The sequence below is a fragment of the Oncorhynchus tshawytscha genome, unplaced genomic scaffold (assembly GCF_018296145.1).
Source record: "Oncorhynchus tshawytscha isolate Ot180627B unplaced genomic scaffold, Otsh_v2.0 Un_contig_3022_pilon_pilon, whole genome shotgun sequence".
Taxonomy (NCBI): domain Eukaryota; kingdom Metazoa; phylum Chordata; class Actinopteri; order Salmoniformes; family Salmonidae; genus Oncorhynchus; species Oncorhynchus tshawytscha.
In genome coordinates this window covers 193840-210793 of record NW_024609724.1, presented here as the reverse complement: position 1 = coordinate 210793, position 16954 = coordinate 193840, and the positions used below count along the sequence as shown (strand labels likewise).

The window sequence follows — 16954 nt, the reverse complement described above, 5'->3', positions numbered from 1 at the left end:
CCCCTCTCTCTCTCTCTCTCTCTCTCTCTCTCTCTCTCTCCCCTCTCTCTCTCTCTCTCTCCCTCTCTCTCTTCTCTCTCTCCTCTCTCTCTCTCTCTCTCTCTCTCCCCTCTCTCTCTCCTCTCTCTCCCCTCTCTCTCCTGTCCCCCTAGGCTGAGCGATGGTATTTGTGATCCGACGCTGTTTAGTTATTGGCCAACAAAGGGAATGTCTTTTAATACACCTTTTTAAAAGATTAGGTGGTAATTGTTGCGGTCTTAATCAATAGGGTAGCCGAGTGGAAAATTAAAGGTGTGTGTGAGAGAGAGAGCATGTTGCTGTGTTAGGCCCATTGTTCCTGTTCAGCCTAGTGACAACACCGGAGGGCAAGTGGAGGGATGGGACCTGAGGAGAGGCTGACAGTGATAAATAGGCCTTTTAATAACAGCTGTGCCTCTTGGGGAGCCGTTCACATCCATTCTGATTCCAAGCTGGCCCTGCCCATCTACATTTAAATATCTAGAGTGATATGCACATCTATACTAGATTGGAAATGTTAGGTTTTTATACACTGACTGACGCATGGTAAAAACTGAGCAACAATCTGTCACACACATTTCTAGCCCCTGCAAGTATCCGTCTGTGCTTATGGGTCTGATTGTCAGGGACAAGGTCTCTATGTTCATTTCCAAAGGTCTCAACCCTCCAAAGAAGGAGGTGGGGTTAAACACACACTCACATGCACATTTTATAACAGATGGTTTAGTTAACTGAAACATGAATTGCAATGTTGCTTTGGCAGTAGTCTCCAAGGCTTGTGTGTGTGTGTGTGTGTGTGTGTGTGTGTGTGTGTGTGTGTGTGAGAGAGAGAGATCCCAACAGGGTCTAACCGACTGTTCGGTGAGCTGATGACCTGGAGAGGAGGAGGTTGATGCTACAGCCGTTCCTGAACTAGCCCACAGGGCACTAGACTCTACCTGCAGCAGCTTTCAACACAGCATGTGTTTGTTGTAGACTAGGCTATACTCACCACCCTGGTGTTGAGAAAACATTTGGTTAAAAGGGATTTACGTTCGCTATCCTCCTCTTCCTCACTGATGATTATTGGGTATCTCTTCCTCTCTCTCCTCAGTACTGCAATAATGTGAAGGAGCAGCGGATGAATGGCCTACTGCCTGAGCCTCTCCAGATATTTCCTCGAGGTATGTTGTGTGTGTGTGTGTGTGTGTGTGTGTGTGTTCTGAGCACTACAAACGTGGTTTTCTAAGCTCTGTGATGAGAACACAGTCCATTGATGGGGAGGGATGTTGGCTGTGTAGAGGGACTGGGTGCTGGGGTGAGAGAGAGACTGGAGAGAGAGAGGCTGGGTGCTGGGGTGAGAGAGACTGGAGAGAGAGAGTGGAGAGAGAGAGGCTGGGGTGAGAGAGAGACTGGAGAGAGAGAGGCTGGGTGCTGGGGTGAGAGAGAGACTGGAGAGAGAGAGGCTGGGTGCTGGGGTGAGAGAGAGAGGCTGGAGAGAGAGAGGCTGGGGCTGGGGAGAGAGAGAGGCTGGGGTGAGAGAGAGACTGGGAGAGAGAGGCTGGGTGCTGGGGTGAGAGAGAGAGGCTGGGTGCTGGGGTGAGAGAGAGAGGCTGGGTGCTGGGGTGAGAGAGAGAGAGGCTGGGTGCTGGGGTGAGAGAGAGGGCTGGGTGCTGGGGTGAGATAGAGAGGCTGGGGCGAGAGAGAGAGACTGGGTGCTGGGGCGAGAGAGAGGCTGGGTGCTGGGGTGAGAGAGAGGCTGGAGAGAGGCTGGGTGCTGGGGTGAGAGAGAGGGTGCTGGAGAGAGAGAGGCTGGGTGCTGGGGTGAGAGAGAGAGGCTGGGTGCTGGGGTGAGAGAGAGAGGGAGAGAGGAGGCTGGGTGCTGGGGTGAGAGAGAGAGGCTGGGTGCTGGGGTGAGAGAGAGAGGCTGGGTGCTGGGATGAGAGAGAGAGCTGGGGTGAGAGAGAGAGGCTGGGTGCTGGGGTGAGAGAGAGAGGCTGGGTGCTGGGGTGAGAGAGAGGCTGGGTGCTGGGGTGAGAGAGAGGCTGGGTGCTGGGGTGAGAGAGAGAGGCTGGGTGCTGGGGTGAGAGAGAGAGGCTGGGTGCTGGGGTGAGAGAGAGAGGCTGGGTGCTGGGGTGAGAGAGAGAGGCTGGGTGCTGGGGTGAGAGAGAGGGCTGGGTGCTGGGGTGAGAGAGAGAGGCTGGGTGCTGGGGTGAGAGAGAGAGGCTGGGTGCTGGGGTGAGAGAGAGAGGCTGGGTGCTGGGGTGAGAGAGAGAGGCTGGGTGCTGGGGTGAGAGAGAGAGGCTGGGTGCTGGGGGAGAGAGAGAGGCTGGGTGCTGGGGTGAGAGAGAGTGGAGAGAGAGAGGCTGGGTGCTGGGGTGAGAGAGAGAGGCTGGGTGCTGGGGCGAGAGAGACTGGGTGCTGGGGTGAGAGAGAGACTGGAGAGAGAGAGGCTGGGTGCTGGGGTGAGAGAGAGACTGGAGGGAGGGAGACTGTGCTGGAGCGAGAGAGAGACTGGAGAGAGGAGACTGGGTGCTGGGGTGAGAGAGAGACTGGAGAGGGAGAGAGGCTGGGTGCTGGGGTGAGAGAGAGAGGCTGGGTGCTGGGGTGAGAGAGAGAGGCTGGGTGCTGGGGTGAGAGAGAGAGTGGGTGCTGGGGGGAGGAGAGACTGGGTGCTGGGGTGAGAGAGAGACTGGAGAGAGGGAGGCTGGGTGCTGGGGCGAGAGAGAGAGAGGGAGAGGGAGACTGGGTGCTGGGGCGAGAGAGGACTAGAGAGGGAGACTGGGTGCTGGGGCGAGAGAGAGACTAGAGGGAGGGAGACTGGGTGCTGGGGCGAGAGAGAGACTGAGAGGGAGGGAGACTGGGTGCTGGGGCGAGAGAGAGACTGGGGGGAGGAGAGACTGGGTGCTGGGGCGAGAGAGAGACTGGAGGGAGGGAGACTGGGTGCTGGGGCGAGAGAGAGAGGGTGCTAGAGGGAGGGAGACTGGGTGCTGGGGCGAGAGAGAGACTGGAGGGAGAGAGACTGGGTGCTGGGGGAGAGAGAGAGACTGGGTGCTGGGGTGAGAGAGAGAGAGGGAGGGAGACTGGGTGCTGGGGCGAGAGAGAGAGACTGAGGGAGGGAGACTGGGTGCTGGGGCGAGAGAGAGACTGGGTAGGGAGGGAGACTGGGTGCTGGGGCGAGAGAGAGACTAGAGGGAGGGAGACTGGGTGCTGGGGGCGAGAGGACTAGAGGGAGGGAGACTGGGTGCTGGGGCGAGAGAGAGACTAGAGGGAGATTAATGAGACTGGGTGCTGGGGCGAGAGAGAGACTAGAGGGAGGGAGACTCATTTGTTTTTCCATTGGGGCGAGAGAGAGACTAGAGGGAGGAAAGACTGGGTGCTGGGGTTCGAGAGAGAGACTAGAACAAGAGTTGTTCTGGGTGCTGGGGCGAGAGAGAGACTAGAGGGAGGGAGACTGGGTGCTGGGGCGAGAGAGAGACTAGAGGGAGGGAGACTGGGTGCTGGGGCGAGAGAGAGAGACTGGGTGCTGGGGCGAGAGAGAGAGGCTGGGTGCTGGGGTGAGAGAGAGAGACTGGGGAGAGAGAGGCTGGGTGCTGGGGAGAGAGTGGTGGGTTCTGGGTAGAGGACTAGAGAACTGTGGGTGCCCATGAGTGGAAAGAATCAACACAGCCACTGCAAAGTAATCAATCAAAATTGACAGCGCCTTTAACATAGACTTTAATGGTATTGTGTTGAGCAAAATGTGCAGTGTGGCTTCGTTTCCCTCTAAAACTCACTAAAGCTCTAATTCATTTGTTTTTCCATTTGTGTTTTAACACGTTTTCTCAACGTTTTCACGACTAAGAAAGAAAGTGTTGTTGATGTGTGTTCAGTGTCACCAATGAAACAATGAGTTGTTCCTTGTCTGTCACTGGGCTCTTGTTCACAGTTGATAAGAGTTAGGATATTACACAATGCACTATTGTCCTCAAACTCCACTCTGGACCTCAACGCCAGTTCCACTGTATGTTTCCATTGTTCCCCTCTAATCAGGGACTGATGTAGACCTGGGACACCAGGTGGGTGTGTAATTAATTATCAGGTAGGACAGAAAAGCCAGCAGGCTCCGGACCTCATAGGGTCAGAGTTGAATACTGCTCTATTGAATACTTGGAGTATGTTAATGTACAGTGCATAAATAGAAGCTGTTTGTCTTGGAAAAGAGTGTTTGGACATAGTTCCTCCATCAGCCCATGTCTCCATCTAGCTGAGAGAGAGGACATAGTTCCCCACAGCCCATGTCCATCTAGCTGAGAGAGGACTCCATCTAGCTGAGAGAGAGGACATAGTTCCCCACAGCCCATGTCTCCATCTAGCTGAGAGAGAGGACATAGTTCCCCACAGCCCATGTCTCCATCTAGCTGAGAGAGAGGACATAGTTCCCCACAGCCCATGTCTCCATCTAGCTGAGAGAGAGGACATAGTTCCCCACAGCCCATGTCTCCATCTAGCTGAGAGAGAGGACATAGTTCCCCACAGCCCATGTCTCCATCTAGCTGAGAGAGAGGACATAGTTCCCCACAGCCCATGTCTCCATCTAGCTGAGAGAGGACATAGTTCCCCTGACAGCCCATGTCTCCATCTAGCTGAGAGAGAGGACATAGTTCCCCACAGCCCATGTCTCCATCTAGCTGAGAGAGGGACATAGTTCCCCACAGCCCATGTCTCCATCTAGCTGAGAGAGAGGACATAGTTCCCCACAGCCCATGTCTCCATCTAGCTGAGAGAGAGGACATAGTTCCCCACAGCCCATGTCTCCATCTAGCTGAGAGAGAGGACATAGTTCCCCACAGCCCATGTCTCCATCTAGCTGAGAGAGAGGACATAGTTCCCCACAGCCCATGTCTCCATCTAGCTGAGAGAGAGGACATAGTTCCCCACAGCCCATGTCTCCATCTAGCTGAGAGAGAGGACATAGTTCCCCACAGCCCATGTCTCCATCTAGCTGAGAGAGAGGACATAGTTCCCCACAGCCCATGTCTCCATCTAGCTGAGAGAGAGGACATAGTTCCCCACAGCCCATGTCTCCATCTAGCTGAGAGAGAGGACATAGTTCCCCACAGCCCATGTCTCCATCTAGCTGAGAGAGAGGACATAGTTCCCCACAGCCCATGTCTCCATCTAGTACAGGTGTTACTTCACGTCTCCATCTAGCTGCGTTTGTGTAACTGAAACGGAGCATAACTACAATTGTCTGTCACTAGTCCTCCACATCTCCAGCCAAGCAGCAACCCATTTATAAACAGAGCCTGAAAAAAAAACAGATTTTCCTAATTCCCCTCTCTCTCTCCCGGTCTCCAGAGCCACATCTCAATCATTTTTCTGCACAGCTAATTTCAGATTCACCCTCATTTCGCCTTTTTAAACGATTCCTTTTCAGCACCATTTGTAAATGGCCCTGTGATGTGTTCTAAAATTTAGTCAATTACTGTTTCAGCCGGCAAGACTCCAGGGATCCGGAACATACACGGCCTGAAGGTACCATCTCAATAATTGTTTCAGGAGAAAAGTTGGGGCGAAATGGATTGGTAACGCTGTGTTCCACTTATTGAAATGTCAATTGAAGTCAAGGTTCTCTTTCGTACACACACACACACACACACCCCTCTCTCCGCTTTGTATTTATATATGTAGATGTGTGGCTGTAGTCCTTTCTTTTTTTTCTCCATATCTCTCTCTATCTCTCTCTATCTCTCTATCTCTCATTCTCATCTCTCTCATTCTCATCTCTCTCACTCTCTCTATCTCTCATTCTCATCTCTCTCATTCTCATCTCTCTCATTCTCTCTCTCTCTTCTCTCATTCTCTCTCTCTTCTCTCATTCTCTCTTTCTCCTCATTCTCTCATTCTCTCTCTTCTCTCATTCTCTCTTCTCATTCTCTCTCTCCTCTCTCCCTCTCATTCTCTATTCTACTCTCCCTCTCATTCTCTCTTTCTCTCTCTTCTCTCATTCTCTCTCTCTCCTCTCTCCCTTCATTCTCTATTCTACTCTCTCTCTCATTCTCTTTTTCTCCTCTCTCTCATTCTCTCCTCTCTCTTTCTCTCTCTCGCTCTCTCTCCTTATTCAGCTCCCAGTACTCATTTGGTTACTCTGTGATGGGCGGCTAAGAGCAGGGTATTATATTCTAAGCTGCCCCCCAATGCATCATGGTCCCCTCAATTTTCACACATCTGATTGGATGTTGAAGATGAGCAGGGTTAGACCTAGTAAGTCAAGCAGCACCACGGAGGAAAGGCTTTTTCACCCGACCATGAAATAGTCATTACCCAGAAACCCCCATTCAGAAACACCCCGGACTCTCCATCTTCATGTTCTGCTCATATGTTAGCTATTGAAACCCTTCTGCTAATTACAATGTCTTAAATGGGTTAACCAAGCTGACAACCGTGTCTCTAGGTCATTCATAAATCCATGTTCCATTGTAATAAGACTACATTGCGTTGTGTTTTCATCGTAGGGCCGGGCTTCCCTTGAAATGCTGAAATCGCTGTACCTGTATTTTATTTAACATTTACGTCAAGGCTTCCTGTTGACAATGTTTTGATGGGGAATCTCTTTAAACGTGGAATCTTTGTTTCTCCATAGATGATGTTGAAACTCTTTGATCATGTTTCATCTCAAATGAATTGGCAATGAGGAACAAGACACTGTACATTTAAATGAGGTCTTCTGTGGGCACTAATTAAAGGGAGAATCACTGCCTTGGTGGACCATACAAGGTGACCTGTGGACCCCAATTAAACAAGTTATTTTTAGAACGACCGCCCCGTTTCCCTCTGGTTTCTGTTGAATCCGGGTGTGCTGGGTCTTCGGTGTAAAACTCCACCATACCCGTGCAGAGCTGGACAGAAGTACATTTCCTAGAGAGATGGTACTTTTCCTCCTAATGTGAGTCTTTCAATCAGTTTTTTCATTGATGCTCCTCCCATACTCCCATAGTCTATCTCTCTCTCCCTGTCTCTCTCTCCGCTCTCTCCCTGTCTCCCTCGTTCTCTCTCCTCTCTCCCTGTCTCCCTCGTTCTCTCTCCTCTCTCTCTCCCTGTCTCCCTCGTTCTCTCTCCTCTCTCCCTGTCTCCCTCGTTCTCTCTCCTCTCTCTCTCCCTGTCTCCCTCGTTCTCTCTCCTCTCTCTCCCTGTCTCCCTCGTTCTCTCTCCTCTCTCCCTGTCTCCCTCGTTCTCTCTCCTCTCTCTCTCCCTGTCTCCCTCGTTCTCTCTCTCTCTCTCCCTGTCTCTCTCTCTCTCTCTCCCTGTCTCCCTCGTTCTCTCTCCTCTCTCTCTCCCTGTCTCTCTCTCCTCTCTCTCTCCCTGTCTCCCTCGTTCTCTCTCCTCTCTCTCTCCCTGTCTCTCTCTCCGGTCTCTCCCTGTCTCCCTCGTTCTCTCTCCTCTCTCTGTCTCTCTCTCTCCGCTCTCTCCCTGTCTCCCTCGTTCTCTCTCCTCTATCTCTCTCCCTGTCTCTCTCTCTCCCTGTCTCTCTCTCCGCTCTCTCCCTGTCTCTCTCTCCGCTCTCCCCTGTCTCCCTCGTTCTCTCTCCTCTCTCTCTCTCCCCTGTCTCCCTCGTTCTCTCTCCTATCGCTCTCTCCCTGTCTGTCTCCCGCTCTCTCCCTGTCTCCCTCGTTCTCTCTCCTCTCTCTCCCCTGTCTCCCTCATTCTCTCTCCTGTCTCTCTCTCCGCTCTCTCCCTGTCTCCCTCGTTCTCTCTCCGCTCTCTCCCTGTCTCCCTCGTTCTCTCCTCTCTCTCTCCTGTCTCTCTCCTGTCTCTCCCTCTCCCTGTCTCTCTCTCCGCTCTCTCCTGTCTCCCTCATTCTCTCTCCGCTCTCTCCCTGTCTCCCTCGTTCTCTCTCCTCTCTCTCTCTCTGTCTCTCTCTCCCTGTCTCCCTCGTTCTCTCTCCTCTATCGCTCTCTCCCTGTCTCACTCTCCGCTCTCTCCCTGTCTCTCTCTCCGCTCTCTCCTGTCTCCCTCACTCTCTCTCCTCTATCGCTCTCTCCCTGTCTCCCTCATTCTCTCTCCGCTCTCTCCCTGTCTCCCTCGTTCTCTCTCCTATCGTCTCTCCCTATCGCTCTCTCCGCTCTCTCCCTGTCTCCCTCATTCTCTCTCCTCTCTCTCTCTGTCTCTCTCTCCCTGTCTCCCTCGTTCTCTCTCCTCTATCGCTCTCTCCTCTCTCTCTCTCTGTCTTCTCTCTCCTGTCTCCCTCATTCTCTCTCCGCTCTCTCCCTGTCTCCCTCTTCTCTCTCCTATCGCTCTCTCCCTGTCTCTCTCTCCGCTCTCTCCCTGTCTCCCTCGTTCTCTCTCTCTCTCTCTCTCTGTCTCTCTCTCCCTGTCTCCCTCGTTCTCTCTCCTCTTCGCTCTCTCCCTGTCTCACTCTCCGCTCTCTCCCTGTCTCTCTCTCCGCTCTCTCCCTGTCTCCCTCACTCTCTCTCCTCTATCGCTCTCTCCCTGTCTCCCTCATTCTCTCTCCCTGTCTCTCTCTCCGCTCTCTCCCTGTCTCCCTCATTCTCTCTCCGCTCTCTCCCTGTCTCCCTCGTTCTCTCTCCTCTCTCTCTCCCTGTCTCTCTCTCCCTGTCTCCCTCGTTCTCTCTCCTCTATCGCTCTCTCCCTGTCTCACTCTCCGCTCTCTCCCTGTCTCTCTCTCCGCTCTCTCCCTCTCTCCCTCATTCTCTCTCCTCTATCGCTCTCTCCCTGTCTCCCTCATTCTCTCTCCTCTATCTCTCTCTCCCTGTCTCCCTCATTCTCTCTCCTCTATCTCTCTCTCCCTGTCTCCCTCATTCTCTCTCCTCTATCTCTCTCTCCCTGTCTCCCTCGTTCTCTCTCCTCTATCTCTCTCTCCCTGTCTCCCTCATTCTCTCTCCTCTATCTCTCTCTCTCCTCTCTCTCCCTGTCTCCCTCATTCTCTCTCCTCTATCTCTCTCTCCCTGTCTCCCTCATTCTCTCTCCTCTATCTCTCTCTCCCTGTCTCCCTCGTTCTCTCTCCTCTATCTCTCTCTCCCTGTCTCCCTCGTTCCCTCTTCTCTATCTCTCTCTCCCTGTCTCCTTCGTTCCCTCTCCTCTCTCTCCCTGTCTCCCTCGTTCCCTCTCCTCTATCTCTCTCTCCCTGTCTCCCTCGTTCCCTCTCCTCTATCTCTCTCTCCCTGTCTCCCTCGTTCCCTCTCCTCTATCTCTCTCTCCCTGTCTCCCTCGTTCCCTCTCCTCTATCTCTCTCTCCCTGTCTCCCTCGTTCCCTCTCCTCTATCTCTCTCTCCCTGTCTCCCTCGTTCCCTCTCCTCTATCTCTCTCTCCCTGTCTCCCTCGTTCCCTCTCCTCTATCTCTCTCTCCCTGTCTCCCTCGTTCCCTCTCCTCTATCTCTCTCTCCCTGTCTCCCTCGTTCCCTCTCCTCTATCTCTCTCTCCCTGTCTCCCTCGTTCCCTCTCCTCTATCTCTCTCTCCCTGTCTCCCTCGTTCCCTCTCCTCTATCTCTCTCTCCCTGTCTCCCTCGTTCCCTCTCCTCTATCTCTCTCTCCCTGTCTCCCTCGTTCCCTCTCCTCTATCTCTCTCTCCCTGTCTCCCTCGTTCCCTCTCCTCTCTCTCCCTGTCTCCCTCGTTCCCTCTCCTCTCTCCCTCTCCCTCGTTCCCTCTCCTCTCTCTCCCTGTCTCCCTCGTTCCCTCTCTCTCTCTCCCTGTCTCCCTCCCTCTCTCTCTCTCCCTGTCTCCCTGTCTCCTCCTCTCTTCCCTGTCTCCCTCTCCCTCTCTCTCTCTCCTGTCTCCCTCGTTCCCTCTCCTCTCTCTCCCTGTCTCCCTCGTTCCCTCTCCTCTCTCTCCCTGTCTCCCTCGTTCCCTCTCCTCTCTCTCCCTGTCTCCCTCGTTCCCTCTCCTCTCTCTCCCTGTCTCCCTCGTTCCCTCTCCTCTCTCTCCCTGTCTCCCTCGTTCCCTCTCCTCTCTCTCCCTGTCTCCCTCGTTCCCTCTCCTCTCTCTCCCTGTCTCCCTCGTTCCTCTCCTCTCTCTCCCTGTCTCCCTCGTTCCCTCTCCTCTCTCTCCCTGTCTCCCTCGTTCCCTCTCCTCTCTCTCCCTGTCTCCCTCGTTCCCTCTCCTCTCTCTCCCTGTCTCCCTCGTTCCCTCTCCTCTCTCTCCCTGTCTCCCTCGTTCCCTCTCCTCTCTCTCCCTGTCTCCCTCGTTCCCTCTCCTCTCTCTCCCTGTCTCCCTCGTTCCCTCTCTCTCTCCCTGTCTCCCTCGTTCCCTCTCCTCTCTCTCCCTGTCTCCCTCGTTCCCTCTCCTCTCTCTCCCTGTCTCCCTCGTTCCCTCTCCTCTCTCTCCCTGTCTCCCTCGTTCCCTCTCCTCTCTCTCCCTGTCTCCCTCGTTCCCTCTCCTCTCTCTCCCTGTCTCCCTCGTTCCCTCTCCTCTCTCTCCCTGTCTCCCTCGTTCCCTCTCCTCTCTCTCCCTGTCTCCCTCGTTCCCTCTCCTCTCTCTCCCTGTCTCCCTCGTTCCCTCTCCTCTCTCTCCCTGTCTCCCTCGTTCCCTCTCCTCTCTCTCCCTGTCTCCCTCGTTCCCTCTCTCTCTCTCCCTGTCTCCCTCGTTCCCTCTCCTCTCTCTCCCTGTCTCCCTCGTTCCCTCTCCTCTCTCCCTGTCTCCCTCGTTCCCTCTCCTCTCTCTCCCTGTCTCCCTCGTTCCCTCTCCTCTCTCTCCCTGTCTCCCTCGTTCCCTCTCCTCTCTCTCCCTGTCTCCCTCGTTCCCTCTCCTCTCTCTCCCTGTCTCCCTCGTTCCCTCTCCTCTCTCTCCCTGTCTCCCTCTTCCCTCTCCTCTCTCTCCTGTCTCCCTCGTTCCCTCTCCTCTCTCTCCCTGTCTCCCTCGTTCCTCTCCTCTCTCTCCCTGTCTCCCTCGTTCCCTCTCCTCTCTCTCCCTGTCTCCCTCGTTCCCTCTCCTCTCTCTCCCTGTCTCCCTCGTTCCCTCTCCTCTCTCTCCCTGTCTCCCTCGTTCCCTCTCCTCTCTCTCCCTGTCTCCCTCGTTCCCTCTCCTCTCTCTCCCTGTCTCCCTCGTTCCCTCTCCTCTCTCTCCCTGTCTCCCTCGTTCCCTCTCCTCTCTCTCCCTGTCTCCCTCGTTCCCTCTCCTCTCTCTCCCTGTCTCCCTCGTTCCCTCTCTCTCTCTCCCTGTCTCCCTGTTCTCCCTCTCTTCTCCTGTCTCCCTCGTTCCCTCTCCTCTCTCTCCCTGTCTCCCTCGTTCCCTCTCCTCTCTCTCCCTGTCTCCCTCGTTCTCTCTCCTCTATCTCTCTCTCCCTGTCTCCCTCGTTCTCTCTCCTCTATCTCTCTCTCCCTGTCTCCCTCTTTCTCTCTCCTCTATCTCTCTCTCCCTGTCTCCCTCTTTCTCTCTCCTCTATCTCTCTCTCCTGTCTCCCTCGTTCTCTCTCCTCTATCTCCTCTCCCTGTCTCCCTCGTTCTCTCTCCTCTATCTCTCTCTCCCTGTCTCCCTCGTTCTCTCTCCTCTATCTCTCTCTCCCTGTCTCCCTCTTTCTCTCTCCTCTATCTCCATCTCCCTCGTTCTCTCTCCTCTATCTCCCTCTCTCCTCGTTCTCTCTCCTCTATCTCCCTATCTCCCTCGTTCTCTCTCCTCCTCTATCTCCCTGTCTCCCTCGTTCCCTCTCCTCTCTCTCCCTGTCTCCCTCGTTCCCTCTCCTCTATCTCTCTCTCCCTGTCTCCCTCGTTCCCTCTCCTCTATCTCTCTCTCCCTGTCTTCCTCTATCTCTCTCCCCTGTCTCCCTCTTTCTCTCTCCTCTATCTCCATCTCCCTCGTTCTCTCTCCTCTATCTCCCTCCCTCTTTCTCTCTCCTCTATCTCTCTCCCTCTTTCTCTCCTCTATCTCCATCTCCCTCTTCTCTCTCTCTATCTCCCTATCTCCCTCGTTCTCTCTCTCTGTCTCCCTTGTTCTCTCTCTCTATCTCCTGTCTCCCTCGTTCTCTCCTCTATCTCCCTGTCTCCCTCGTTCTCTCTCCTCTATCTCCCTTTCTCCCTCGTTCTCTCTCCTCGATCTCTCTCTCTCCCTGTCTCCCTCGTTCTCTCTCCCTGTCTCCCTTGTTCTCTCTCCTCTCTCTCTCTCCCTGTCTCCCTTGTTCTCTCTCCTCTCTCTCTCTCCCTGTCTCCCTCGTTCTCTGTCCTGTCTCCCTCGTTCTCTGTCCTGTCTCCCTCGTTCTCTCTCCTGCCTCCCTTGTTCTCTCTCCTGTCTTCCTGGTTCTCTCTCCTCTCTCTCTCTGTTCTCTCTCTCTCCCTCGTTCTCTCTCCTCTCTCTCTCCCTCGTTCTCTCTCCTCTCTCTCTCCCTCGTTTCCCTTGTTTTCTCTCCTCTATCTCCCTCATTCTCTCTCCTCTGTCTCCCTCGTTCTCTGTCCTGTCTCCCTCGTTCTCTCTCCTGCCTCCCTTGTTCTCTCTCCTGTCTTCCTGGTTCTCTCTCCTCTATCTCTCTCTCTCTCCCTCTCCCTAGTTTTCTCTCCTGTCTCCCTTGTTCCCTCTCTGTCTCTCTGTCTCCCTCATTCTCTATTTTTCTGTCTTCCTCGTTCTCTATCTTTCTCTCTTATACTCTCTCTCTCCTGCTCTCTCCCTCTCTCTCAAGCTACTCCTCCCCTCTCTCTTTCTCTCTAACAAAAGTCAATTAACCCTCAGTTTGAACTAAGAGAAAAAGAGAGCAAGAGAGAGAGATTGTGTTGTGTTGAGTCAGTCAATGGGTTCATTAGAAGGCCTGTGTGCTTGCTGCCTGCCTGGCTGGCTGTTGGCCTTGCCAACTTATCGTCTCTGTCTCTTTTTGGCTGCAGGTGAACACAAGGCCCAATGACTGCTCCCCTGCCGCCATCGGCTCTATGCCCAACAATAGGTGAGGAGTCTGGAGGGTTAAGGCCCAACTGCCTGGGAGTGGATGGAGGAGGCATGGATGGGGGAATGTATGGAAATGCCGATGGATAGATGGGTGAATGAGTGTGTTGGTGGATGGATAGATGGGTGAATGAGTGCGTTGGTGGATGGATAGATGGGTGAATGAGTGTGTTGGTGGATGAGTGTGTTGGTGGATGGATAGATGGGTGAATGAGTGTGTTGATGGATGGGTGAATGAGTGTGTTGGTGGATGGGTGAATGAGTGCATTGGTGGATGGATAGATGGGTGAATGAGTGTGTTGGTGGATGGATAGATGAATGAGTGTGTTGGTGGATGGATAGATGGGTGAATGAGTGTTTGGTGGATGGATAGATGGGTGAATGAGTGTGTTGGTGGATGGATAGATGGGTGAATGAGTGCGTTGGTGGATGGATAGATGGGTGAATGAGTGCATTGGTGGATGGATAGATGGGTGAATGAGTGCGTTGGTGGATGGATAGATGGGTGAATGAGTGTGTTGGTGGATGGGTGAATGAGTGTGTTGGTGGATGGATAGATGGGTGAATGAGTGCGTTGGTGGATGGATAGATGGATAGATGGGTGAATGAGTGTGTTGGTGGATGGATAGATGGGTGAATGAGTGTTTGGTGGATGGATAGATGGGTGAATGAGTGTTTGGTGGATGGATAGATGGGTGAATGAGTGCGTTGGTGGATGGATAGATGGGTGAATGAGTGCGTTGGTGGATGGATAGATGGGTGAATGAGTGCGTTGGTGGATGGATAGATGGGTGAATGAGTGTTTGGTGGATGGATAGATGGGTGAATGAGTGTTTGGTGGATGGATAGATGGGTGAATGAGTGTGTTGGTGGATGGATAGATGGGTGAATGAGTGCGTTGGTGGATGGATAGATGGGTGAATGAGTGTTTGGTGGATGGATAGATGGGTGAATGAGTGTGTTGGTGGATGGATATATGATTGTGCTTCTCAGATAGACAGTGTTTTTGAATATCTTGCTATCTATGTACAGGAGCAGTCAAGCTTGGACAGAACTATTCATTCAAAGGTTTTTCTTTATTTTTACTATTTTCTACATTGTAGAATAATAGTGAAGACATCAACACTATGAAATAACACATGGAATCATGTGTTAAACATTCTTCAAAGTAGCCTCCCTTTGCCTTTCTCTTTGCTTATTTGAGCTATTCTTGCCATACTATGGACTTGGTCTTTTACCAAATAGGGCTACCTTCTGTACACCACCCCTAACTTGTCACAACACAACTGATTGGCTCAAATGCATTGAGGAGGAGGAAAGAAATTCCACAAATGAACTTAACAAGGCACACCTGTTAATTGAAATGCATTCCAGGTGACTACCTCATGAAGCTGGTTGAGAGAATGCCAAAAATGTGCAAAGATGTAATTTTTGCACATTTTTGGCATTCTCTCAACCAGCTTCATGAGGTAGTCACCTGGAATGCATTTCAATTAACAGGTGTGCCTTAAATTCATTTGTGGAATTTCTTTCCTCCTTAATGCATTTGAGCCAATCAGTTGTGTTGTGACAAGTTAGGGGTGGTGTACAGAAGGTAGCCAAGTCCATATTAGCAAAGCTCAAATAGAAACGAGAGTCCGTCATTACTTTAAGACATGAAGGTCAGTCAATCTGGAAAATGTCAAGAACTTTGAACGTTTCTTCAAGTGCAGTCAGAAAAACAATCAAGTGCTGTGATGAAACTGGCTCTGATGAGGACCACCACAGGAAAGCAAGACCCAGAGTATAAGTTCATTAGAGTTACCAGCCTCGGAAATTGCAGCCCAAATAAATGCTTCACTGAGTTTAAGTAACAGACACATCTCCACATCAACTGTTCAGAGGAGACTGCGTGAATCAGGCCTCCATGGTCGAATTACTGCAAAGAAACCACTACTAAAGGACACCAATAAGAAGAGACTTGCTTGGGCCAAGAAACACGAGCAATTTTTTACCTTTATTTTACTAGGTAAGTCAGTTAAGAACAAATTCTTATTTTCAATGACGGCCTAGGAACAGTGGGTTAACTGCATGTTCAAGGGCAGAACGACAGATTTGTACCTTGTCAGCTCGGGGGTTTGAACTTGCAACCTTCCGGTTATTAGTCCAACGCTCTAACCACTAGGCTACGCTGGACATTAGACTGGTGGAAATCTGTCCTTTGGTCTGATGAGTCCAAATTTTGAGATTTTTGTTTCCAACAGCCGTGTCTTTGTGAGATGCAGAGTAGGTTAACGGATGATCTCCGCATGTGTGTGTTACGCACGCCTCTATGAAGAGGGAACGCAACACCCTGCTACAACTAAACTCTCTGTGAAGCGAAAAAGGTATGGACTGTAGGTGCGAGTAAAAATGACAACAAGCAGAATGTGGTACCGTTTACAAGGACTTTATTCCTTTACACGGTAATATGGGGAAAAGGGGCTGGACGGAACCAAAGCAAAGAACGTAAATCTCAAAGCCCCCTCCTATCTTACCTGCCTACCCACTACTTACCTAATTTAGCACCACCTGGTGCCCTAACCAAAATACAAGGGGTGGTCCGCCCAGGTCTTACCTAGTGTGCCTAGACAACGAATATGCTACGGGTATATGTATGCCCGTGGGCCTCTTGCCTAAGCACTCCCTAGGTGCCTTCCCCTTCCCCCCTGGGAACAAATGAAACAGAATATTAAACAATTTCACAAACTAACTAAGAAACAAAGGACATCAAATAAGTTCTATCTGAGCAACAAACTCACAAAACATACCAACTCTCAGCAATGAACTCCCAGCAAAATCAACCTCTAGCAAAATCTCTCTCTAGCAAAATCTCTACAATGACCTCCCAGCAAATCTCTCTAGCAAATCTACCTCCAGCAAAATCCTCTACAAAAAAGAAAAGATCTCCCTCCTGAACAGAACACTGGCTTTTATATAGCGTCAGAAGGAATGGGTAATTGGAGACAGCTGTGTCTTGACGAGGGGGCGGGGTCAGCTCTCCAATTAGCCCTGGAGTCGACCAATCAGCTGCTTGAGGGATTTCAGGAAGCCATTTCCTGAAATAAACACATGCAAATACACAAACTACAACACATAATCTGGGGAACGTAACAGTGTGGTTCCCACTGTGAAGCATGGAGGAGGAGGTGTGATGGTGTGGATGTTCTTTTGCTGGTGGTACTGTCATTGATTCATTTAGATTTCAAGTCACACTTAACCAGCATGGCTACCACAGCATTCTGCAGCGATAAGCCATACCATCTGGTTTGTGCTTAGTGGGACTATCATTTGTTTTTCAGCAGGACAATGACCCAACACACCTCCAGGCTGTGTAATGGCTATTTGACCAAGAAGGAGAGTGATGGAGTGCTGCATCAGATGACCTGGCCTCCACAATCACCCGACCTCAACCCAATTGAGATGGTTTGAGATGAGTTGGACTGCAGAGTGAAGGAAAAGCAGCCAACAAGTGCTCAGCATATGTGGGAATTCATTCGAGACTGTTGGAGAAGCATTCCAGATGAAGCTGGTTGAGAGAATGCCAAGAGTGTGCAAAGCTGTCGTCAAGGCAAAGGGTGGCTACTTTGACGAACACTTTTTTTTGGTTACTGCATGATTCCATATGTGATATTTAATAGTTTGGACGTCTTCACTGTTATTCTACAATGTAGAAAGAAAAGAAAAAGCTAAGAATGAGCAGGTGTGTCCAGACTTTTGAATGGTACTGTAGACTATAGTGTAGACATCACACCTTTGCTCTGTAGTCTGTGTCTTTTGACTGAACCCAGATGTTGTCATTTTTCAGTCCCAGTCTAAAGAAGTCCTCCGCAGAGCTAAAGAAGATTTTGACTAATGGACAGGTATTGTATTTCTCCCCTTCTGAACTAACACACACGTGTCCCCAATGGCTGTCCTCAGGGCCTTGGCCTGCATCCTGTTAGTCCCTGTCCTCAGGGCCTTGGTCTGCACCCTGTTAGTCCGTGTCCTCAGGACCTTGGTCTGCACCCTGTTAGTCCCTGTCCTCAGGGCCTTGGCCTGCATCCTGTTAGTCCCTGTCCTCAGGGCCTTGGTCTG

At 51.8% G+C, this 16954-nt stretch overlaps 1 protein-coding gene across 3 annotated transcripts in view; it reads left to right on the top strand.

Moving 5' to 3' along the window:
* Window positions 1-210: 210 nt before the first annotated feature.
* LOC112240758 (dual specificity mitogen-activated protein kinase kinase 5) overlaps window positions 211-16954 on the top strand; it is a 125961-nt gene continuing 109217 nt past the window's right edge. For 2 of the 3 annotated variants that reach the window (XM_042317280.1, XM_042317281.1), the window contains exons 1-4: window positions 211-1181; window positions 5474-5514; window positions 12802-12860; window positions 16686-16740. In XM_042317280.1, the coding sequence (XP_042173214.1) occupies window positions 1139-1181; window positions 5474-5514; window positions 12802-12860; window positions 16686-16740 (198 nt within the window). In that variant the 5' untranslated portion in view covers window positions 211-1138. Of the gene's footprint in view, window positions 1182-5473; window positions 5515-6015; window positions 6926-12801; window positions 12861-16685; window positions 16741-16954 lie in introns of those variants that run through there. The other variant, XM_042317282.1, reaches the window with a different exon arrangement.